Genomic DNA, 24,914 nt, shown 5'->3' with positions numbered 1-24,914 from the left:
AGGCATTCCTGTAAGAATACCTAAGGGAACGCCTAGAAAAAAATCTTAAGATATTTCTAAAAGAAAAGAAGCCTAGGGCTGAAAGCCTCGTAAATAAAGCTAATAATAATCTAAAAGAAATATTTCTGAAAGTTTAAAACTCCCTAAAAATTTTATGGAGAAATCTTTAGGGACAACACCGGAAGAATTTCTTGGGGAACACGTGGAAGAATGTCAGAAGAATATCCTGAAGCAATGTCTGGAGGAATTTCTGCACGAATCTTTGGAGGAAAGTCTTCAGGATCTTCTGGATGAATCCCTGCGAAAATTCCTGGACACATTTCTGCGGAAATTAACAACGCAATCTCTGCAGCAATTCCTGAACAAATTAAATTAATTCAATGTTCTGATGGACTTCTTGAAGGAATACCTGTATGAATTTCTGAAGGAATCTCTCGATGGTTTTTGCCTTTCTCGTACACTAAGTGTACTGGAAAGGCTATATGTTCACTCCAAAAATGACTTTTCGATAGAAGGCCCTGAGGGTCAAGTCACATATACCAATCAACTCAGCTCGACGAATTGAGGTGATGTCTGTGTGTATGTATGTGTGTGTGTATGTATGTGTGTGTGTATGTGTGTATGTGTGTGTACAAAAAAAACTCACATCACTTTTTGAAAGTAAACCTGAACCGATTTTAATGACCGACGGTTCATTCGACGGGGAATCTGGTCCCATTGTTTCCTATTGAAAATGGTTTGGATCGGTCCAGCCGTTCCGGAGTTATGGCCATTTAGGTGTTACGGATCGGTACCCCAGGAAAGGGCCAGATATGAAAACGCTACAAACCCATTAATGCGACACATCAAACTACGGCATTTTCGATAACTTGATGAACGGTAAACAGAAAAATGGTCTCAGACCATATCTGAACCGGTAGTGTCCCGGAACCGGTTCCGGGTGTCTCGCCGGAAGTGCCCAAAAAGTGCACTAAACCCATGCATGCGGCATATCAAACCGCAGCTTTTTCGATACCCTGATAAACAGTAGGAAGGAATACATTCTCAGACCATATTGGAAACGGTTCTGTTCCGGAACCAGTTCCAGATGTCCCGCTGGAGGTGGCCAAGTATAAAAATTAACCAAACCCATGCATGCGACATATCAAATAGTGGCTTTTTTGACATCCTGATGAAAGGTAAGCAGGAAAATATTCTCAGACCATATTTGAACCGGTTGTGTTCTGGAACCGGTTCCGGGTGTCCCGCCGGAAGTGGCCAAATATGAAATTGAACTAAAACCATGCATGCGACATATCAAACCACGGCTTTTTCGATAACCTGATGAACAGTATGCAGGAAAGCATTTTCAGAACATATCGGAACTAGTAGTGTTCCGGAACTGGTTCCAGATGTCCCGCCAGAGGTGGCCAAGTTTAAAAGTTAACCAAACCCATACATGCGACATATCAAATAGTGGCTTTTTTGATATCCTGATGACTGTTCAGGAAAATATTTTCAGACCATATGTATATGAACCGGTAGTGATCCGGAACCGGTTCCGGGTGTCCCGCCGGAAATGGCCAAACAAAAATGTGAACCAAACCCATGCGACAAATCAACTCGCGGATTTTAAGGTATCTTTGGCAAAACAAAAGTTTCCGGCCATATTTGGAACAACCGGTAGTATCCCAAGAAACACACTTGTCATATAAGAGTCACGGCGGCGCAGCATTTTGTTGCGTAAAAGTCACTGTGACTTACTTCCAACAAATAAATATTTACTTGCTGGAAGTAAGTCACAGTGACTTCTGCGCAACAAAAACCTGCGCCACCGTGACTTTTCTGTAGCAAGTGTGTTACTTGGGATTCCTCACCGATTAAGGGTGCCCCATCGGAAGTGATCAAATGTAAAGGTGAACCAACCCCATAAATAGCTGTTTTGGTGACCTGATGAACGGTTAACAAGAGAAACAATCATAGTCCACACTTTGGAAAACCAATACTGTGCCGAAACCGGTTCCAGGTGCTCCGCCGGAAGTGGTCAAATGTAAAACGCAACCAAACGCATGCACACCGCGCATTAAATATCGGCTTTTTCGATAACGCGCAGAACGGTCAGCAAGAAAAGTCTCAGGCCACTTTAAGACTACCGGTAGTGTACCGGAACCACTTTCGAGTGTCTCGCCGGAACTGGCGAAATGCGCAAATAAGTGTTTGACAGTACATTAAATAGCAGCTTTTTTGAATACACCATGATCGATTCGTAAGAACATAGCCTCAGACCATATTTTAGACAACCGGTAGTGTCCCGAAACCAGTTCTGGGTGTCCCACTGGAAGTGGTCAAATGTAAAAGTGATCTATACCCACCCATGCATGAGATAAATCAAATCGTGTTTTTTTGGGTTACCTAATGAACGTTTGCAATGAAATAGTCTCAGACTATATTTGCGAGACCCGGTGTGCTCCGGAACCTGTTCCGGTACCGCATCGAAAGTAACCAAATGTACCATGCAACATATTACATCACGGCTTTTTGAATAACACGAGGAACGGTTAACTAACGGCTCACACCACATTACAGACTACCGGTAGGGTTGCACAACCAGCGTTTGGTGCTTCGCCGGAACTACGAAAGTAAATAAAATCAATACAAGCGATAAATATGTGTAAGAGAACAAAATCTTACAAATTAAACCCACATACAAACAGACGTCGCACTATACTCACTACCTATCGCTCTTGTTTTCAACGGTCAATAAGATATAGCCCAAATGTTCAGAAAAAAAATTTGTGATCTGTGATTGTGTAAAGAGTTATAACTTAGCTTGTTACTATCGTCTTGATATTGATCAGCCTCCAGTGTTAGTGAAGGTGCTCAACAAAGTGCTCAAGCTGTCAACTGAGAAGTATGATATTTTTCAGCCCTGCTTATACGTTGAACATAACGTCGGACTATGTGCAATCAATAAGTTTTAAGTCAATTCAAAGATGTCTTTGATAAAATGCTTGCTTTTCTATAAAAATATTCGGATTCAGAAACACTTTGACTTACGTTGTCGGAAATATTGTGAGAACATGTTCGACGAGAAAGGCACTATCACCACTAGGTGGATTAATTTGGGTTTTTTTTTCAAAGAAACCACAGAAAAAAAATATAAAAGAATCTTTGAGAAGTTGGACAAATTTCCAAATGATTTTCTTGATTTATTTTATTATTTATTATCTTTATTTACGAAATTTTCAGCTCAGGGCTGGTTCATCTCGGAAAGATTTTCTTCATTAATCCCAAGAAGAATTTCTTAAGCACTATTTTGCAGAGTTTAAAAAGAAATCAACAATAAAATACTTGAAGAAAAATCTGTTAAAATTTTTAAGAAAATTTCTAAAGGAAGGCCTGGAGGAATTTCTTGAAGAAGGATTTCCGAAGAAACCATGGAAGAGTAAATGAAAGAAACCTTGGTAAATTTTAAGCCCAAATTCCTAGAAGATAATTTAAAAATCCTGGGACAAACTTATGGATGAATCTTCAGGGAAATTTCGAAACGAATCCAGGAAAGGAATTCAGAAAGAATTTCTGAAGGAATTCTAGAACTTTGATTTTCTGAAGTAATCGCTGAGAGCATTTCTGAAGAAATCTTGTAATTTGCTGGAATAATTCGGAATTTCTGAAACACTCTATGGAGAGCTTTTCTAGAGGAGGTTTGAAAAATTGGGTACCGTAAAATGGGGTATCTTTGATAATGCGGGTAACTTTGATAGTGCGACAGGCATGGTATAGATTATCTTATAACTATGATTCCTTTAACCAGTTAAGTAAAAGGCAAACGTAGATCAAGACTATACATGTGAAAGTCCATCTTAAACGAATTTTTATTAAAACCGAGTTTATATTTAACTTTTTGAGCTAAAAATAAAAAATGATGATATTTCTGTCATTTGTCAAACCCTTCAAACAATCTGTTGTACAGCTCTGTTTCAACTATTTTTTCAACGAATGGCCTCTTATTCTTGGTAGATCCATCATAGTAGATTCCAAATCTGGCCTTGAATCTCTTAACGAAGTGCGTTTTCACAAACTGGACTCAATTTTGTAAATTGAGACATAAATCTCCATACATCAATAAACGCCTAAAAGTATGCAATACCCATGTAATTTCATGTTGATAAATCTGTGTTATCCAAAATTTGTTAATAGAAAATTTAAAATATATCCAAAAAAAAGAAAACTCACCATGAATAGCATGCAATTATATGTTGATGTACCGTTAAACATATATTTGTACAAAGATAATGATTTTTGACAGCTAAATCCACTGTGTTTTTCACTCAGTACTCCACAAACAAATTTTTATATGTAAAATTTAGTAAAAAATCAATGTTTTGATATAAAAAATCTCTCTGATATTTTCCACAAGGCTTCTCTCATCAGGTTCATATTCCTAAGATTTCAATCTGCGATTATTTTTTAAGATTTGATGTGTTTTTCAGGCCACTATCAAAGTTACCCCAAAATGAAAATCTGATTTTCGCTCATATGGAAAACTCAAAGTCACCCAAAATATTTAAAATCATCAAATCTTTCAATTGCAATTGATAACTGATACCCCAGTACTTGTTTTAAAAATATAAAAGTAGGGAAAATACTGTTACATGGAAAAATATTAAGAAAATTCGCTGAAAAACTGTCAAAGTTACCCCATTTTACGGTATCTTTCTTTGAGAGATTTGCAGCTCCAGGCTGGTTTAATCCTTGCCACGTTCTTAAAAGAACTTTCAAAAATAATCTATAGAACACATTCTGAGAGGAGGATTTTCTAATGGAGTCTTTGGAAAAATTTCGTAAGAAATCCAAGGAAGGCTAAAGGAATTCCTAGAAGTTGCCTAGAAACTTCAGAGAAAAATTGAGTTTTGTAATGAAATTTCTGGAAGAATTCCCAAGAGGATCGCAGTGTGCCGCGCGCGAGGATGGAAGCAAAATTTTCATGTGTTGTGTTTTTCGTGCTGCTTGTCATCATCATGGATCAATTCGGCGGATAGTTTTTGCAGCTGACTTTTTTAATTACTTCCTATCGTGGTGCCCTTTAAGTGTTACCAGTGGGACGAAAAAAAAAATAATCCAAAGTCCAAAATCATCACCCGCGGGATTTTACATTCTACCGATAAGGTGGTGATGCGGCTGGTTGGGTGCCTTCAGATCGCACCGGGAAAGCTGTTTGATGAAGTGATTCGAATGGAATTCTGCCGGAAATGCTGTGAGAATATGGAAGTGGTCAGCAAGGGATGGCACGGGTTGTTGAAAAACGACTCATTGATGAAATGTTTTGCGGAGGATTCGGTCCATAGAATATGTTGATAAGAAGTGAACGAAGAGTGAAGTGGGAAGGGAATTTAAGAAGTGAAGTGCAAGGGGCTAGTCGCTTGGAACATTGTGCCAAGAGGTGCCAAGCACACCGTCTTATACGCTGTGTGGCACACCGAGGCACTCTGAGGCACAATTTTGACACTTGAGTTTGGGTGAAAAAACTAGGCAACCTTGTGCATTTTACCTGCAAAATAAAAACAAACAGTTGGTTGTCTTGGTAGTTGCCAAGCAAAATCTGAATCATCAAGCAGTGGCACTTCGGGGCACACTGAGGCACAATTCAATACCCGGTGGCACACTGAAAATAATTGGCGCAAATAAAGATGTGCTCAGTGACTCCCCCTTGGTGAAGTGGTTATTGTTGTAGAAGTTGTGATGTGCGTTTAGACGCGTTAAGTTGCATTTGCGTTGAAAACATACGAGTATCTGCGTCAATGTGTGGAAATGATTTGTATGAAAATGATTGTATGCTAGTTTAGTTAGAAAATTCAAGTGTTTATGCATGAAAAGTCTGAAGGGCAGTACAGAGGATCGCAATAGTCAGTAAATCCGATCCTGTAACTGATGAACGGCGCACTCTAATTGATAAATTTGGTGAGTTCGTTCTGATTTAAATCATGTTATTGTCCATACCATAATCACAATTATTAGATGCATTACCTTTGGGATATTTACTATACTACATACATATTTTATTATATGTACATGGGGAAGGGGTCACTCTGCTTTTTTCTCGTTTCAGAGAGCGAGCAATGGCGCTTAAGCCTAGGCTTTCGAGCCTGGACATGAGGCCCAAATTCCTATGTCCCATCCCCGGAGGAAGACCATCGATGGAGTGACATTAACTTTCTTAGCAAAGTCACTCCCAACGAAGTTACCTCACGTTTATACTATATACTACGCTGAGCGGTTGGTACGAGATGTCCCCGTTCTATAGCATTATCGTGGTCAATATCCACAGCAAAACGCTGCACAGTAGGCCTGGCCGCTTCAATTCTTGTATTACATCCCCGATGTGCTGCAAGCATTGATAATGACAAGAAAAATGATAGAAGTAGTCGATTCTATCATTTTCCAGGATTCTTTCAATGAATGGCTGTGTATGTGTAGACTAGACTAGACTAGAAATTTCTGGAAGAATTCCCAAAGAAATTCTCAGAGATATCTTCGTATACATTCCTGGCAGAATTTCTTAAAAAAATCCCTGGATTATTTTCTGAAGAATTCGCTGAGGGAATTCTGAAGTAATTCCACGAATTCCAGTGATTCTCGGAGGAATTTGTTCAGATATACCTGAATGGACTATTATACGAATATTTTGATAAATTTCAGGAGGAATGGCTCGAAGAATTTCTGAAAAATATCACTATGAGATATCTGATTTAGAATTTCCGAAGCAATCCATGCAAGATTTTCTAAAATATTTTTTGAGATATTTTGAAGAAAAGCTAGTGAAACATTTGAAATAATTACTTTAGGAAACTCCCAAGTAACAATGAGTGCTGAACAGTGAGAGAATTAGCTAAATAATGGCTGGTTAATGGTGGTAGTAACTGAATACAATGACAGCTGAATATTGGTCTGAAGTATTGCTTGTTCAACCGCTTTTATCAGCAATACCTAGCTGATTAAAGTTTACCTAGCTTCTTCAGCCTCCATACAGCTTTAGTTCAGCTTATGTTCTTGATTATTCAGATACAACAAGCATCGCTCTCGATTTCAATCAAGGATATGTATACATTTGTGTGTGGTTTATGTGATAAGGTGAGTGACTATAAATCAGCAGTTCCGAGTTCAATTCCAGATTAATTTATGCGTCCCGATGTATCTCTTCTGGAAATGAAAAGCGCAAATGGTAAAAATAACTTTAAACAATGTTTTTTTATTTTTAACTAAATTAAGTAAATTTAGTTTATCGCTGACTAAGCGCATATTAAGCCTTAAATCAGCCTTTCAATGAACCTCAAACCAGCTTTAGGTTGGATAAAATCACCAAAATAAGATGTTTAGGGGCTGAATAAAGGATTGTACATCTTGTGCTCAGCTTTAGTTCAAATGAAGGCTGCTTTAAAATGGTTGGTAAAACGATTATTCAGCTTCAAATTGTTACCTGGGTAATGAATTCCCTGGAGAAAGTTTCTGGATAAATTTAAGCGTTGAAAACATCAACAAATAGGTATTTTTTCATACGGTAAGCAAAAATGTATAAAAGTTGATGGAAGAGTAATTATTGTGTCCAAATCGGCTTTTTCTTATTTTGGGCTGGAAATGCAGTTGAATTTTCAGAAGAAACAAATTAAAAAATAAAAAATGCCGAAAATTAATGAAAATGGAATTGCAAAACCAATTTTGAAAGTTTTTTTTTTTATCGAAACTGTCACACGGTGTGTTGAAACAGGATTATTATCGCACTTTCATGAACCTAAAATATTTTTTCGTTATAAGTTAGCCTTAGCAGTATATATTAAGATTCTGGAGGTTAAAAAATCTTTCATCGGGGAAAATTAAAATAAATTCGATTTTAGTAGTTTACCACTTTTCTCATATAATATGGTATTACGCAAATCTGATGAACCTAAACTCCGCTAGAAAAAGTCCCCTTTCTAATAATAAATTCGAATCCATTTAGAGAGAAACGAATGCAAAAGTCTTTACAACGAGTTTAAATTTGTTTAGCGTTCGTTTCATGTGTCCAGCCCACCACAGTCTGCCGAAAATCATAAAACATTAAAGTCTACTTTCCTTCCATTTGTCTGGCACATAGATATTTATAATGGGGGTAAACAAATACTTCCCATTAGTGCGACTCATACATTTGAGGAAGCACCATACACCTGTGACTCATACAATTTGCAGCACATACCCTTTATGCGCTAATTTGCCTTAAATGGTGGGTATTAATTGCACATACTTTGCATCTCAAACCACATCCACATGGATATTTTCCAAAAAGTGAGTCGACTATACTGAGTGTGTGTGACTTATTTGCAAAAGTTCTGCCTTTGATCTGTTGAGGACTTTCGTCCATACAAAATCTTAAAATTTTCAAAGACTTATCTCCTTGTTACTTATAAATTGATACCTTTAGGGTTAAGTGGGCTGTTGAGTCTCAAATAACAAAAAGTTGGCACAAAAACACTAGATTGGCGTTGTCATATTTTGTTAATACCTTTAAAAATGATAATTCAACATTCGGTTTAAAATAAGGTACACAAGGGCAAGTTGAAACGGTCATGATAAGCAATTTCAATTTCATTACATTTTTTTAATCGAACAATCATTTGGTTAAGGATAATTATACAGATGGTTTTGAATTGTTTTTCAAAACATCACAACTTTTTATTAATAATTTACCTCACCGAATGAAACGCATGCTTGATATATGCCAATGTGAATGACATCTTATAGTATAAGCCTAAACTATATTGAAAACATATCGTGTAGTGTTTTTGCCTTTCTCGTACACCAAGGTGTACCGAAAGGCTATATGTTCACTCCAAAAACGAAAATTTGATAGAGCCCCCGGAAGGGTCAAGTGTTATATACCAATCGACTCAGCTCGACGAGTTGAGATGATGTCTGTGTGTATGTATGTGTGTGTGTATGTATGTGTGTGTATGTATGTGTGTGCGTGTGTATGTGTGTATGTGTACAAAAAAGTCACCTCATTTTTAGATAGTAAATATGAACCGATTTCAACGACCGATGGTTCATTCGACGGGGTACATTGTCCCATTGTTTCCTATTGAAAATGGTTCAGATCGGTCCAGCCGTTCCGGAGTTATGGCCATTTAGGTGTTCCGGACCGGTACCCCAGGAAGGGGCCAGATATGAAAATGCAACAAACCCATGCATGTGACCCATCAAACCACGGCATTTTCGATTATCTGATGAACGAGATGAAGGAAAATAGTCTCTGACTATATCTGAACCGGTAGTGTTCCGGAACCGGTGCCGGGTGTCCCGCCGGAAGTGGCCAAATAAGAAAGTGAACATAACCCATGCATGCGACACGTCAAATAGCGGATTTTTCGATAACCAGTTGAATGGTAAGCAGGAAAATAGTTTCAGACCATGTTTGAACCGGTAGTATTCCGGAACCGGTTCCGGATGTCCTGCCGGAATCGGGCAATTAAAAAGTGAACCAAACCCAGGCATGTGACACATCAAACAGCGGCTTTTTCGATAACCAAATGAACGGTAAGCAGGAAAATAGTTTCAGACCATGTTTGAACCGGTGGTATTCCGGAACCGGTTCCGGATGTCCTGCCGGAAGTGGCCAATTAAAAAAGTGATCCAAACCCAGGCATGCGACACATCAAAGAGCGGCTTTTTCGATAACCAGATGAACGGTAAGCAGAAACATAGTTTCAAACCTAGTTTGAACCGGTAGTGTTCTGGAACCGGTTCCGGATGTCCTGCCGGAATTGGCCAATTAAAAAAGTGAACCAAACTCAGGCATGCGACACATGGAAGAGCGGGGTTTTTCGATAACCAGATGAACGGTAAGCAAGAAAACAGCTTCATACCGTATATTGTGTTCCGGAACCGCTTCCAGGTGTCCCGTCGGAAGTGACCAATTAAAAAACAAAACCAAACCCATGCATGCGAAACATCAAATCATCAACAATGTTCGTTAACCAGTTACACGGGCAGCAAGAAAATAGTCTCTGACCACACTTAAGATTACCGGCAGTGTTGCAGAATCAGGGTTGGATCCATTGCTGAAATTACGCAGGTGAACAAAATCGATGCAAGCGATTAATATGTGTAAAAGAACAAAATCTTGATAAAAATTTAAGCGATCTTGTCAATTTACATCATTTTAGAATCCTGAGGCGTCATTTCACAGTAGGATGGATCAACGTTGTAGGGAAAAATTTAAATTTTATAGCACCAATCCCCTTCTGCGTCTAAAATTACTGCGAACAATTTTGATGCAACTGGTTGAGTCCTCGCGCTCTGTAACACGGTAGAAATTTGAATGGGCTTTAATACGGGAAATTGCTTGCACTTTTTTTTTCAAATTTTACATGAATCTTATAATTAATGGTAATAAAATATAGGCTAAAGTGCGCAGAAAAAAAAATGCCGAAATGTCTTGATAATGATCGGCATCCAGTGCTAGTGAAGGTGGTCAAGCATTCAACTGAGAGATTTGATATTTTTCAGCTCGGCCTATACGTTTAACATAGCGTCGGAATATGAGCCATCAATAAGTTTCCAAATTCAATTATTGCTTTGATAAAATTCTTGCTTTTCTGAATAAGACTGACACAAATTTTGATTTTCTCTTAAGTCCAGAGGGGTCCCCCCTTGGAAATTTTGGTCGGAATTCCACATCTTGAAGAAGTGCACAAAAAAATAAACCAATAGATTTATCAATTTTAAAGTGAAATTAGAGTCTTCCAGAAGTTTTTTTTTATCAAAACCGATGAGTTAAGGCGAAACTGGAAGCCTTTCCTCATTTTTTGGTTTTTGATGTACTATTAAATTACGAAGCAATATTTTGAAATCGGTTTTCGTGCACATGTAGAGTGTGGATCAGGGTATCTTCTGATTTTTTTACGCGGCATAAAATGTTTTTCGTTTTTGCAGAAACCATGTTTGAACAAATTTTCACAAAAATTGACATTTTATGCCGCGTAACCAAATCAGAATATACCCTGATCCATACTCAACATGTGCACGAAAACCGATTTTGAAAATATTGCTTCGTTATTTTATAAAAAATCAAAAACCAAAAAAAATAGGAAATGCTACCAGTTTCGCCTTAAGCGGTTTTGTTTAATTTTTTTAAGAATTTTTTCATCAAACACATTTATTGTTTATCAGCTCCACCCCTCATTGACGAGTCAACGAGCACTGTGACAAAAGAAGAAAATGAGATTTATTCCGTTCTAAAGTATTCTCGGGATTCAGGAACACTTCGGCTTATAGACGGAAAAAATGTTGAGTACATATTCGACGAGAAAGGCACTATCACCACTAGGTGGATTAACCTGGGTTTTTTTTTCTATGTTCGTAGTTTTGCTTTATAAGACACTTTGGTCTTGAGAAAAACTCCATGCATTATAATGGTTTCAATGTTGTGACTGCATAAAATAAAGTTTCTTTTTCCCAAGTAAAATTCCTTCATTTTTGCAAAGTGAGTTTGACAACAGATTTAGTATGGGGAGAAATGTCACTTGTCCTTGCAGAGCGTGACAAAAACGAAAAAAAAGGAATAGTGATTAAAACGAACAGTCGTAAAACTGAAAAACCACTACACTGTACTTATAAAGTGGAAACTATCCATTAGAATTGAAATGAAAAGTAACCCGTACACTCGATACCTTATATCATCTTCTATGTGTTATAACTATTTAGCAATCAAAATCTATCCAATGATTCCGAAATGAAGCATAAAATAGCTAATAAAAGTTCCTAAAAAGTTGTAATGAAACCTCAAATTGCGTCAATCATGCCTCACTTTGCATACCACTGTTTGTCGTTTTTTATATTTTATGACATTTCCAGAACATTGATGTCTCTTAATCTTGTTCTACATTTTCAATTTTTATTTTATCTGTAAACTTAGTTAAATTTGTTCTCAGCATAAACAACAATGAATATTTCAACATGAACATGAACATATCTAAAACTAAGTAAAAAGAGAGAGTTAAGGACTGTTCCTTTTAATTGCACTACGATTTTGCATTCTGTGACAGATACGTATTTTGACCTCAACTGTTAGGTCATCTTCAGTGTCTCGTACTTAATCCGATATTCTTTTTACGTACATGTATTCCGCTAGCATGCCCAGGTTCATCATCATCATATCTAAAACTGTTTCAATCAAATATTTATTGATTTCACAATAAAAAAAATTATTACAAATGCTTACCTTAAAGTACGTGTATCAAGGACGTGTGCCGAAAAAATAATTAAAAGCTATTCTCTAAGGGCTGATTTCTTAACCTCGGATTGACCGGTCAACCAGGTTTACCCATATAGTTAAACCTGGTTTAACGCTATAGTCAGGGTGAAGAAATCGGCCCTATGTGTCCAACATGCGAACAAAAGTATTTATAGGATAAATTTTCACTTTTTAGTAAAACATTGAGCCCTGCAAAATCAGAGCACAATATACATAAGAGTTCTAATTATATTCGAAGAGCTATCAGTATTTCTGCTAAACTAGCTTAAAACAACTAAATTTACAGTTAACAAGAATGTTAAAAAATATACGTGAGTAAGTCACCATATTTGTTTAATTATTCGCAATCGAATCATCTTTCGTGGCCGTCTGATCGTCGTTTAGGTGTATCGTTACATGGTTTGGCATGCAAAGTATGTGAAACTTATACCCGCCATTTCAGGAAAATTAGCACATAAAGAGTATGTGCAGCAAATGGCACGATTCACAGGTATATGGTGTTTCCTCAAATGTATGAGTCGCACTAATGAGAAGTATTTCTGGAGCAACATTTGAAAAGGGCTCAAGAGGTCTTGTGTCTTTTTTTCGAAAACGCTCTGTAGGGCCTAACAGCAGCCCGCCTACGCAAATAAACACCGTTATCCGAAAGATCGATGTTTGCTCTCTCTCTCTCTGATAATGGTCTTAGTTCTTGTGAATAAGCTAATGGGGGCTCAGGAACGACGTTGTTTACCAATGGTTGTATGCCATTTTCAAATGTTGCTCCAGATTTGTTTTCCTCCATTACAAATATCTATGTGCCAGACAAATGGAAGGAATGTAGACATTCATGATTTATGGCTTTCGGCAGACTGTAGTGGGCTGGACACATGAAACGAACGCTAAACAAAATTAAACTCGTTGTAAAGACTTTTGCATTCGTTTCTCTCTAAATGGATTCAAATTTATTATTAGAAAGGCAAGAGGAATGACATATCCTTTTCTAACCGGAAAATCCGTATTTATCCGTTTCTAACCATCGCTTATCGCTGCTAACTTGAGCAGCAGTTAGACGTGGTTAACGACGGTTAGCAACGGATAAATGCGGATTTTTCCGGTTAGCAAAGGAAGTGCCATTCCCCCTGTAGAAAGGGGACTTTTTCTAGCGGAGTTTAGGTTCATCAGATTTGCATAATACCATATTATATGAGAAAAGTGGTAAACTACTAAAATCGAATTTATTTTAATTTTCCCCGATGAAAGATTTTTTAACCTCCAGAATCTTAATATATACTGCTAAGGCTAACTTATAACGAATAGTTATTTATGTAACGAGTTGCAAAAAGTTGATTTTTTCCGCACGAGTCGTACATTTATCCAACGAGGCTTGCCGAGTTGGATAAATACGAAGAGTGCTGAAAAAATCGAGTTTTGCAACGAGTTCCATACAAAATTTTATGCAATGATTTTTTCATAATGCAACCCATTTGAGTTGCATAATGTTCATAATGCAACTCAAATGAGTTGCATTATGAACATTATACAACTATTTTTCATTATGCAACCCATTTCAGTTGCATAATGAACCAGTTCGGAAAAATTGGCCATTATAATACTAAAATGAGTTATATAAAATAGAAATTACGATACTGAATTGCATAAAAAATATTTTAGGTTCATGAAAGTGCGATAATAATCCTGTTTCAACACACCGTGTGTCACAGAAAACATCCAAAGAAATTTCCGAAAAAAATCCCAATGGAATTGGCAAGGGAGATTGTAATGGATTTGTCGAAGAAATTTAAATAGAAATTTTTGAAATAATTGATCAAGAAATTTCTGAAAGACCTCTCAAGGAAAATGATGAAGGAATTTCCCAAAAAATTCTATTGCTCCAACTGCTTGAGGAATTTGATTGTAATTTTCGAAAGGGGGTTTCATAGACAATAATGTCTGACGAATTGGCTTCTTTAACGGTGTTGAGATAATTTGATATTCTGAATCTGCGTGTCAAACTGAGCCGAAATCCAAATTTTCATGAATTTTAGAGCCCAGGAACATATTTAAAAATCAATTTGAAGTTTGTATGGGAGCGATTTGTCGAATCACCCCTCGTCGCAGTTTGTACTGGGCGGAGCTGTCAAACAGTTGCCCAGCTGTCAAAAGGTGATTTCAAAAAATCTCTTTGAAATTGATTTTAGGTACCAAAACAAAGTTCTAAAAATCTGAAAAAAAATCATAGTGACTCAGAAAAAAGTGCTCTTTCGTATAAAATCAAAAAATCAATGCATTTTTCAAAATTTAAAAACCCAATTGCTGAAGGAACTGCTCAAGGACTCCTCAAAGGAATGACCAAAAGCAGTGTAGAATTAGCAATAGTTAAAATACACAGTTTTATTAACCCGTAAAGTACCAGGACGAACCAAAAAATTTCAAACTGCTCGTTCTCAGCAGTGCATTGACCGATTTTCAAAAACTTGGACTATTATTGAAGGGGAATAGTTGTACTAACTTTTACTTTTGGTGCCACCCCGCGAAACCCCTCCCCCCTTTCGGGGGAGGCAAATATGTCTGTGTTTTTTTCCTATTCTTCTGCTACTTTGAGCAAATGCTTCAGGTTTTTCAGTAATTTTGATAACCAGCATCCAAAATACCACCGGAGAAGTATAATTTAGTTGCATGACAGTGTCCAACATTGTTGGGGACCATTTGGTTTCGATGTAAGAGTACCAGGCCCACCGGAACATCCGGAACATCCGTAAAAATGGCCATTTGATGAAAATTCCTCTAGAGCTATGCGCTTTTTTCCAATACAATTAAAATTCTCGGGCTAAGACCCTATCTACTAATTTGGTTCTCTTATGGACCACAGTGGCCACTTATTGCCCCACCGGAAAATCCGAAGTATCCGTAAAAGTGATCATTTGATGAAAATTCCTCTAGAGCTATGCGATTTTTTCCTATACAATTATAATTTTTATTCAGTGGCTACTTATTGGCCTACTGGAAGATCCGGAACATCCGTAAAATATGGCCATTTCATAAAAAAATAATCTGGAACTATGCGATTTTTCCAATACAACAAATATTCTTGGTCTAAAACTGTAGTCGATGATTTTCTGAAGGAATTCTCGAGGAAATTTTTCTAGAAAAATTCTTAGGGAATTCCCCAAGGAATTTTTGGAGGAGTTTCTGGAGAAATTTGAAAAAAAAATATCTGGAGGAACTCCTAAAGGAAGTTCTGGCGAAATTTGCAGAAGTTCTTATGGAGGAATTCATGGTGTAACTTCTGGAAGAATTTCTGAAGGAATTTCCGCAGAAAATTCTGGAGGAATCTTGGAAAAAATTTTGGAGGATTTCCCGGAGAATTTTTTGGAAGAATACCCGGAGGAGTTTCTGGTGGACCTTGTGGAAGTGTTTTTTGAAGATTTCCCGGAGGAATTTCTAGAGAAATTCCTGGAATATTTTTTGATGATTTTTTTAAGAAATTTCTGGATGAATTCCCAAATGAATTACTAGAATTTCCAGAGACAATTCTGGAGGTATTCCCGGAGGAATATCTAGAGATTTTTTTAAGAATTTTCAGAGGAATTTCTCGAAGAATGCCCTGAGGAATTTATAGAAAATTTCAAAGGAATTCCTGGGGAAATGTCCGGAGGAATTTCCGGAATAAATTTCTGGGGGAATTTACGATGGCATTTCTGGTGATATTTTTGAAGAAATTCCTGTAGGAATTCAATAATGTTTTTTTTATGGAGATATTGCCTGCGAAATTTCTGTATTCGTTCAATACATTGCCTTCATGCCTAATTTCACCTTCTACAAAAAATTTGACAATGGTTCACAACCTATCATATCACACTATCATATCTATCATTTCATTATGCACTTTGATCTCAACTCCCTTACATTCTGAGTAGAAAATGACCGATAAAGCCAAAGCAATTACTTGAAATTTAAATACGGTCGATAAATCAGCCAAATTTATGGAGAAATCCCTAGAGTAATTTCTTGGAAAATTTCTCGGAGTAATTTGTTGAGTAATTTCCAGAGGAATTTATTGAGGAATTCTTCAATCTATTTCTGGATGAATTTGCAGTGCAATTTCTCGACAAACTTCCAGAAGAACTTCTGGAAGAATTCCTGGATAATTTCTGGAAGGATAACCGGAGGAATGTCCGAGGAATTCTTGGAGAAACTGCTGAAAAATCCACAAAGGAATTTCTGACGAATTTTTCGAAAGAATTGTTGGAGAAATTCTTGAAGAAGTTCTGGAGGAATTCCCGAAGAAACGTCTGGAGGAATTCACGTAAGAATTTCAGGAGGAATATCCGAAAAAAAAATCTAAAGAAATTTCTGGAGGAATTCACAGAGATATTTCTGAAGAAATTTTCAGAGGAACTTCTGGAGAAATTCCCGAAGTAATTTCTGGAATTATTCCCACAGGAATTTCTTGAGTAACTCAATAAGAAATTCACGAGGGAATTTTTGGAGGAATATTCGGAGAAATTTCTGGAGGAGTTCCTAAAGAACTTTCTCGATTCCCTGAAGATTTTCTGGAAAAATTCTGAATTTATTGCAGGAATAATTTCAGGAAGAAGTCTTCATGAAATTTCTGGAAAAAATACCGGAGGAGTTCTGGAGTTTCTGGAGGAACTTCGGAGTTTCTGAAGGAGTTCCCAGAACAAATTCTGGTGGAATTCTCAGAGGATTTTTTTGGGGAAATTCCTAGAAGAATTCCCGGAGGCATTTCAGGATAATTTCCCGGAAGAGTTTATGGAGAATTTTTCTGGAAGAATCTCTGTACGAATTTCCGTCAGAATTAATAGACGAGTTTCCGGAAGAAATTTTGGATTAATTCCTCGAAGGATTTTTGGAGGTTTTTTTGCAGAATTCTTTTATGAACTTCAGGAGAAATTCGTGGATGAATTTCACGAGCATTTTCCGTAAGAATGCAGTAAAGATTTTCTGGAGGAATGTGTATGGAAATTTTGACCCACAGAATGAGTAAGCTTTCTCTAAGCTAACAGAAATTTCGATTTTTGGAGGCACTTCTCAAGGAATTTCACAAGAATAATTCACAATCCCTGGTGGAATAACGAGGAATATCGGAACGAATTTTATGTAGAGATTTCAGGCAGGAATATCTAGAAAACTTATACAAGCCCCCCGGAACATGATCTGCCGAAGCAATGAAAAATATCTGGGAAAGATTTTCTCGAGGAAATGTGTTGCGCACACGGCCAATGGATGAACTTACGCGGGTTCCTCTGCTCTTCCTGTTGGCAAAACACAAGCTGCACAGTGCATGCAATTTGGTTCATAACCATTGACTATGGTATTGCATCAAGAATTTTGATTGTATTGGAAAAAATCGCATAGCTCTAGAGACATTTTTATGAAATAAACATTTTACGGATGTTCCGGATCTTCCGGTGGGCCAATAAGTGGCCACTTCGGTCCACAATCCAATTATTGACTACGGTCTTAGTCCAAGAATTTTGATTGTGTTGAAAAAAAAATCGCATAGTTCTAGATGATTTTTCATAATAAGATTTTTTTTACGGATGTTCCGGATCTTCTGGTGGCCAATAAGTGACAACATTGATCAATATGAATATTCAATAATTGACTACGGTCTTAGACCAAAAATTTCGATTGTTTTGGAAAAAATCGCATAGCTCTAGAAAATATTTCATGAAATGACAATTTCTACGGATGTTTCGGATCTTTCAAAGGGTCAAAAAGTGGCCACTTTGGTCCATAAGAGTATCCAATCATCGACTATGGACTTAGACCAAGAATTTTGATTGTATTGGAAAAAAAATCGCAAATTTCTAGAGGAATTTTCATCAAATAACCATTTTTATGGATGTTTCGGATCTTCCGGTGGGACAATAAGTGGCCACTTTGGTCCATAAGAGGAACGAATCATTGACTATGGTCTTAGACCAAGAATTTTGATTGTATTGGAAAAAAATCGCATAGCTCTAGAGGAATTTTCATCAAATGACCATTTTTACGGATGTTCCGGATGTTCCGGTGGGCCAATAAGTGGCTACTGTGGTTCATAAGAGGACCAAATCAGTGACTATGGTCTTAGACCAAGAGTTTTTATTGTATTAGAAAAATCGCATAGCTCTAGAGGAATTTTCATCAAATGGCCATTTTTACGGATGTTCCGGATGTTCCGGTGGGCCAATAAGTGGCCATTGTGGTCCATAAGAGGAACGAATCATTGATTATGGTCTTAGACCAAGAATTTTGATTGTATTGGAAAAAATCGCATAGCTCTAGAGGAATTTTCATCAAATGGCCATTTTTACGGATGTTCCGGATCTTCCGGTGGGCCAATAAGTGGCCATTGTGGTCCATAAGAGGAACGAATCATTGATTATGGTCTTAGACCAAGAATTTTGATTGTATTGGAAAAAATCGCATAGCTCTAGAGGAATTTTCATCAACTGGCCATTTTTACGGACGTTCCGGATCTTCCGGTGGACCAATAAGTGGCGATTGTGGTCCATAAGAGGAACGAATCATTGACTATGGTCTTAGACCAAGAATTTTGATTGTATTGGAAAAAATCGCATAGCTCTAGAGGAATTTTCATCAAATGGCCATTTTTACGGATGTTCCGGATGTTCCGGTGGGCCTGGTACTCTTACATCGAAACCAAATGGTCCCCAACAATGTTGGACACTGTCATGCAACTAAATTATACTTCTCCGGTGGTATTTTGGATGCTGGTTATCAAAATTACTGAAAAACCTGAAGCATTTGCTCAAAGTAGCAGAAGAATAGGAAAAAAACACAGACATATTTGCCTCCCCCGAAAGGGGGGAGGGGTTTCGCGGGGTGGCACCAAAAGTAAAAGTTAGTACAACTATTCCCCTTCAATAAAAGTCCAAGTTTTTGAAAATCGGTCAATGCACTGCTGAGAACGAGCAGTTTGAAATTTTTTGGTTCGTCCTGGTACTTTACGGGTTACATAAAAAAAAAACAAAGGAATTAAAAAAAAGAAAAGGCGAACTAATTTCCAAAGAATTTTGAAAGAATAGCAGATAAAAAATTCAAAGAAGTTCCCGGAATGTTTTCCTTGGATATTTACAAAGAAACTGTCGGTGAAATTTCTAAAGAAAGTTTCGAAGCAAGTTCGAAAGGAATTGTCGAAGAAATTCTCAAAAAAATATCATTATTTTGCAACTTGCTTGAACTTCATAATTGACTGGAAATATCTAGTCTATATTTTTGCAGTATTCAATATAGTAATTAACATTAATTTTCCACAGGACCGGCTATACTTCGTCATGGAGTACGTCAACGGTGGTGATCTCATGTTCCAGATACAGCAGTGTGGCAAATTCAAAGAACCAGTAGCAGTGTAAGTACTCCCACATATCCGTGTCTAGTTCAAGTTACTCAAACTTCTGTCGTTTTGTTAACACAAATTAGTAGTCTAAACCGTGCTCCAACAAGCAAATGTATTCCGATGCCAGTAAGACACGTCAAGCTGAATAACATAATTTCCTCGAGCAACGTCGTCTTCCGTTGTTGTTCAATGGTTGTGGCTTATATACAACATACCTACACATAATTCCTTAGGTCCGAATTCCGGAGCCACCTTTCACCGTTATCGCGCACGCTCTCGGAAAGAAAGGAAAGGATAATTAGTTTTGCCCAAGTCGCCACCCTGCCACATCTATCCATTTTAACTTGGTTATTCACGTGGTGATGGAGCTGTTTGGTGGAATGTTGTTTCCCGGTTTACTACTACCATTCAGTCGGCGTTTCATTGAGTTCGTTGGATTGGTCGGACTGCCTACTACTACCACCTCTCTCTGCGACGACGTGCTGGACGCGGTGATTTTCGATCTTAATTATGCCGTTGTTCCGCATCCAAACAGGGTTAAACATGAGGGATAAGGCGTGATAGTTGATCGGTCACGCAATTTTCCGGACAACGACGACGATGACGATGACCGGCGGCGGTATGTTGCTGCCGGTTCAGTTTCGGCGGCTTTTCTACTTGAGCTATGGTAGGGTGGGTGTTTTTCCTAGTGGGTGTGATTGTGTGGTCCGATGCGTGATAATTACGGTACAATTATTTCGATGTCGTTGGCCATCGAGCACGGTTTCGGTGAAATGTTGATGACAATAGAATATATAGGCGTGTGTACAGGCTTATGAAGATTCACCCAGCGATGTCGTTGAACAACTTTTTTTTATCAATAATTTCTACTTATGTTAGAGGCCGTCCTTTAACATTTTATTACTTTTTAAATCAGTTCAATACAAACAGAACGCAATTATTTGAAATGGCTTCAATGCCTTTCCTATTTTGATACCTTGTTGGCTACAAAGTAACTTCACTCCAACGCCGAGTGTATAGTAGAGCACTATCTTCTTCGGTCTTGAGCGATGTTCCTGTTGTTTTCCCTAACGTGTAGGGATTGCAGATACCTTGTAGTACAGATCTAGGATTACTTAACATAGGCAACCGCCCATCCTTCATGGTATTATTTTTTCTTCTAATCTAAACCATAGGGGGAAAAATCTGCTCAACAGACACCCTAACAGGAAGGTTAGGGTAGTGTGGGGTTAAGGCCGTCTTCTACAACACTAGTAAAAGTCAGGATTACTCTCTCCTCGACCCACTAAAACACATTCCTATGGTCGTCAAGCCCTTTGTCTTTCCGGAACCACCAAGAAGGCATTGCAGAGAGGGGTTAATGTACATTATTGCACCCTCAAGGTTAGCAACGTAGCCTGCAGCAACGAACATCGATGACACGCTTTGGAAAGTCCATCACATTTGCATGCTGGCGCTTAGCCAGTTTCCCGAGTGGTCCTCACCACTCCCTTTGTCCTCGGAAGGCCGCCTAACTGCTTAGCAGACATCAAGAACTGCAACCACGTGCATCCCGAACTGACCTGCCAGCAAAGGAAGGGTATCCCTACCTTTCAGGCCCTATCAGATGCATCCGAATGTTGCAGACAGCAGGGTCTCACCTGCCCCTTTCCAACCGCGGGCTCAGATCCAACCCAGTAGACCGACGCCACGACAGCACCGCTACCGGGACTTCATCTCCGCGGCCACTTAATCGTTGTAAGGGTCGATGATCGCAGGGCACCGGTATGACCTTCAAAGCCCACTCCGAACCCTTGGACCACCTCTTGTACCTCTTGTACCTCTTGTTCACAGGATTCTGTTCAGATGATTTCTCCAGGTAGTAGTTTATGAATTTTTGTTTACAAATCTAATAGAAATTGTATAAGAAATGTAGCTGAGAGTTCCTTTAGAGGTCTCTCAAGAAGTTTTTCTAGGGTTTCCTTCAGAAATCCTCTAGGGATCCCTCAGAAATTTATTGAAGGATTTCTTTAAGAATTTCATCAGTGTGTACTTTTGTCTACAATTTCCGCAGACATTTTTTTAAAGAAATTCTTTAAGAAATTCCTCTATGGATTTAACCAGCCATTCTTCAAGAAGTTTATCGAGCATTTTAACTTTTAAATAACTTACAGAGTTCTTTCATAACCCTCTCATGTTTTTTTTTCCTGAGAATTATGGGGGTATCTTAATATGTTTCTTCAGGTTTTCTCCTAGATATTATCCTAGGCATTCATCAAACAATTTGTTAAGAGATAACTCCAGGAATTGCTTCGGCAATTTTTATCCAGAAATTCCTCACCAAAAAATTCTAAATTTGTTCCAGGAGAAATTTCTTGAGAAATTTCTCAGAAATGCCTTTAAGGATTCTTCAGCAATTGTTGGGCAATTTCTGGACGATCTTCGAAAAATCGCAGAATGAATATATTTACAAAATCTGCAGGGGTACCTTAAGACATCTCAGCAGATATTTCTGATAGAACCGCAAGAGCAGCTTAAAAAAAATCTTATAGAAATTTCTAAAGAAATCACGCCAAGTGTTGTTTGAGAAATCTTGGGCATAATTTTCGAAGCAATTTCGGATTCGAAAAGAATTTTTTAGAGGAATTGAAAACTCCATGGAAGAACTTTTGAGAAACTACTGGAGAAACCATTCTGGAATTTCTAAAAAAAAATGTTGAGGAGTTTTTGGGAAAGCTCCCGAAGAAGTTCTTTGAAAATAATCATGAAGGATTTTCTAAAAGTTAACCTGTGAACGATTTTCTAAAAAAATAATACCTAGAGAAACGCAAAGATGCCTAGAAAAACACTTGAGGTATTTCTAAAGGAATTTGCGTAGAAATTCCTAGGAGAAAAAATCTTCAGAGGAAACGCCGGCTAAATTTCTGGTGCAATCTTAAAGAAATCTCTGGTTGAACTCCTGCTGCAATCTCTGGGGGAATGATTGCCTGAAAAACTGAAAGTACACCGAGAAAAATGTCTACTCAATGACTGAGTTGGCCTTACTCAGAAATCGAGAAATCCTTTGTTTTCTTACTCAGTTTCGGCTAAAAGTGGGACAACCCATTGGCAATGGGTTGTCTCACTTTTAACGAAAACTGAGTAAGAAAACAAAGGATTTTTCGATTTCTGAGTAAGACCAACTCAGCCACTGAGTAGAAATTTTTCCCTGTGTAGTAATGGCGGAATTCCTGCAGCTGTCAAAGGATGCAAATTCTTAGTGGAATTCAAAGGAACCGTACTTAACGCGATTTTCTTTTTACTTAGAAATCGTGGAGAAATTTCTGAAGAAATCCATAGAAAATTTCCTTTTACTTGGACGCCTTGGAGAAATTTGTGGAGGGATCTCTAAAGGAATTTTTTAAGCAATCTTCAGGGAAATTTCTAGAAGAATCCTTGGAAGAATTTCCGATAGTAATAGTAAATTTCTGATGTGGAAGATTTTCTAAAGAAATCTTTGGCAATGTTTCTGGAGGAACTTTTGATCTTCTAGAATCACTGAAGGAATCCGTAGAAATTCTGAAATGCACCGTGGAAGATTTTTCAAAAAACTTTCTAAAAATTCGTGAAAGATTTTCCGATGGGAGTTCCTGAAAATGAAATGCAATGAAATCAGGAAGGTTTGACAAAAAAATCATTTCTGGGATAATCTCTAGAAAACTTTGGAGGAAATTCTCAAAAAAAAATAAACAAGCAAAAAAATTCTAAAGGGATACATAGATGGAATAGTTCCTAAAAGTGCCATAGTGATTCCCTATTTGGTCATGGTGGGAATTTAGAAAGTTTTTAAACTTTGGCTTATTATAAAAGTTTTAGTAGCAAGAATTTAAATGTATCTTGTCATTAAAACTCTTGAAATGATGCACAATTTTGAATTATTTCAAATAACCTCTATGACCAAATTAGGAACCACTATGGTGATAACTGGTACACTTAACCTAGGCATTTTCTGAAGGAATCGCTTGGAATACATTTCCAAAGATATGCATGGGAAATTAAAAAAAAAATCCCAATAGAAAATTTACGAATGAATTTTTGGTAAATTCCTTGAAGTTCCAATATCACAGAGGATTTTTTTTTTGCACGTATGAGGTTACAAAAAACTGTTGAACTCACAAAGCTAACTTAAATTTTCATTACGCATGGCGGCACATAATAATTAGGAAAATGATATATGTACCATCATATGAGATGTTAAGATCTCATGAGTTACTTATTCCAAATTTGTTTCAAGTGTATTTTGGAAATAGAAGAATAATATAAAGATTCTTACTAGTACAAATACGACTTTATTTGGATACGAGATATAAAATAACGGCATAGCCTTTTCTTATTTTTGCTACCATCATTTCATTTATTAAGTATTACATCAAATTCAAGATAAAACTGAATCAACAATATTTATCCATAATACAAGGGTCGTGGCATTCTCCATCCCCGATTCCCAATGCTCGCCAGGTCACGCTCCACCTGGTCCGCCCATCGTGCTCTCTGCGCTCCACACCTTTTTGTGCCAACCTGATCAGTTGTAAACACCAGCTTTGCAGGGTTGCTGTTCGGCATTCTTGCAAAATGCCCTGTCCACCGTATCCTTCCGACTTTGGCCACATTCTGGATGCTGGGTTCGCCGTAAAGTGCAGCGACCTCGTGATTTATCCTTCTCCGCCACACACCGCTCTCCTGCACGCCGCCGAAGATCGTCCTTAGCACGCGTCGCTCGGAAACTCCGAGTGCTTGCAGGTACTCTTCGAGCATGGTCCATGTCTCGTGCCCGTAGAAGACCACCGGTCTTATTAGCGTTTTGTACATAATGCATTTGGTGCGTGGGTGAATCTTTTTCGACCGCAGTTTCTTCTGGAGCCCGTAGTAGGCTCGACTTCCGCTGATGATGCACCTCCGAATTTCACGGCTCACGTTGTTGTCAGCCGTCAGTAAGGATCCGAGGTAGACGAATTCTTCTACCACCTCGAAGGTATCCCCGTCTATCGCAACATTACTACCCAGACGGATCCGGTCGTGTTCGGTTCCGCCTACCAGCATGTACTTTGTTTTTGATGCATTTACCACCAATCCGACCTTTGCTGCTTCGCGTTTCAGGCGGGTGTACACGTACAGCTCTGCCACCGTTCCAAATGTTCTGGCAATAATGTCTATGTAGTCCGTAAAGCACACAAATTGACCGGATTTTGTGAAAATCGTTCCCCTGAGCCTGGCTCGTCGCATCATACCTTTCAGAGCGATGTTGAAAAGTAGGCATGAGAGTCCTTCACCTTGTTGCAG

General features: G+C 38.0%; 1 protein-coding gene across 10 annotated transcripts in view; it reads left to right on the top strand.

Moving 5' to 3' along the window:
* The window catches only part of LOC115260955 (protein kinase C, brain isozyme-like), a 285,232-nt gene that overhangs the window by 245,866 nt on the left and 14,452 nt on the right, over positions 1-24,914 (top strand). For all 10 annotated transcript variants that reach the window (XM_062856747.1, XM_062856739.1, XM_062856742.1 and 7 more), the window contains one exon: positions 19,537-19,628. In XM_062856747.1, the coding sequence (XP_062712731.1) occupies positions 19,537-19,628 (92 nt within the window). The remainder of the gene's footprint in view (positions 1-19,536; positions 19,629-24,914) is intronic.

This window comes from Aedes albopictus, chromosome 3 (genome assembly GCF_035046485.1).
Source record: "Aedes albopictus strain Foshan chromosome 3, AalbF5, whole genome shotgun sequence".
NCBI lineage: Eukaryota > Metazoa > Arthropoda > Insecta > Diptera > Culicidae > Aedes > Aedes albopictus.
The sequence above is the reverse complement of the archived record's forward strand: the minus strand, read 5'-3'. Positions and strand labels throughout refer to the sequence as shown.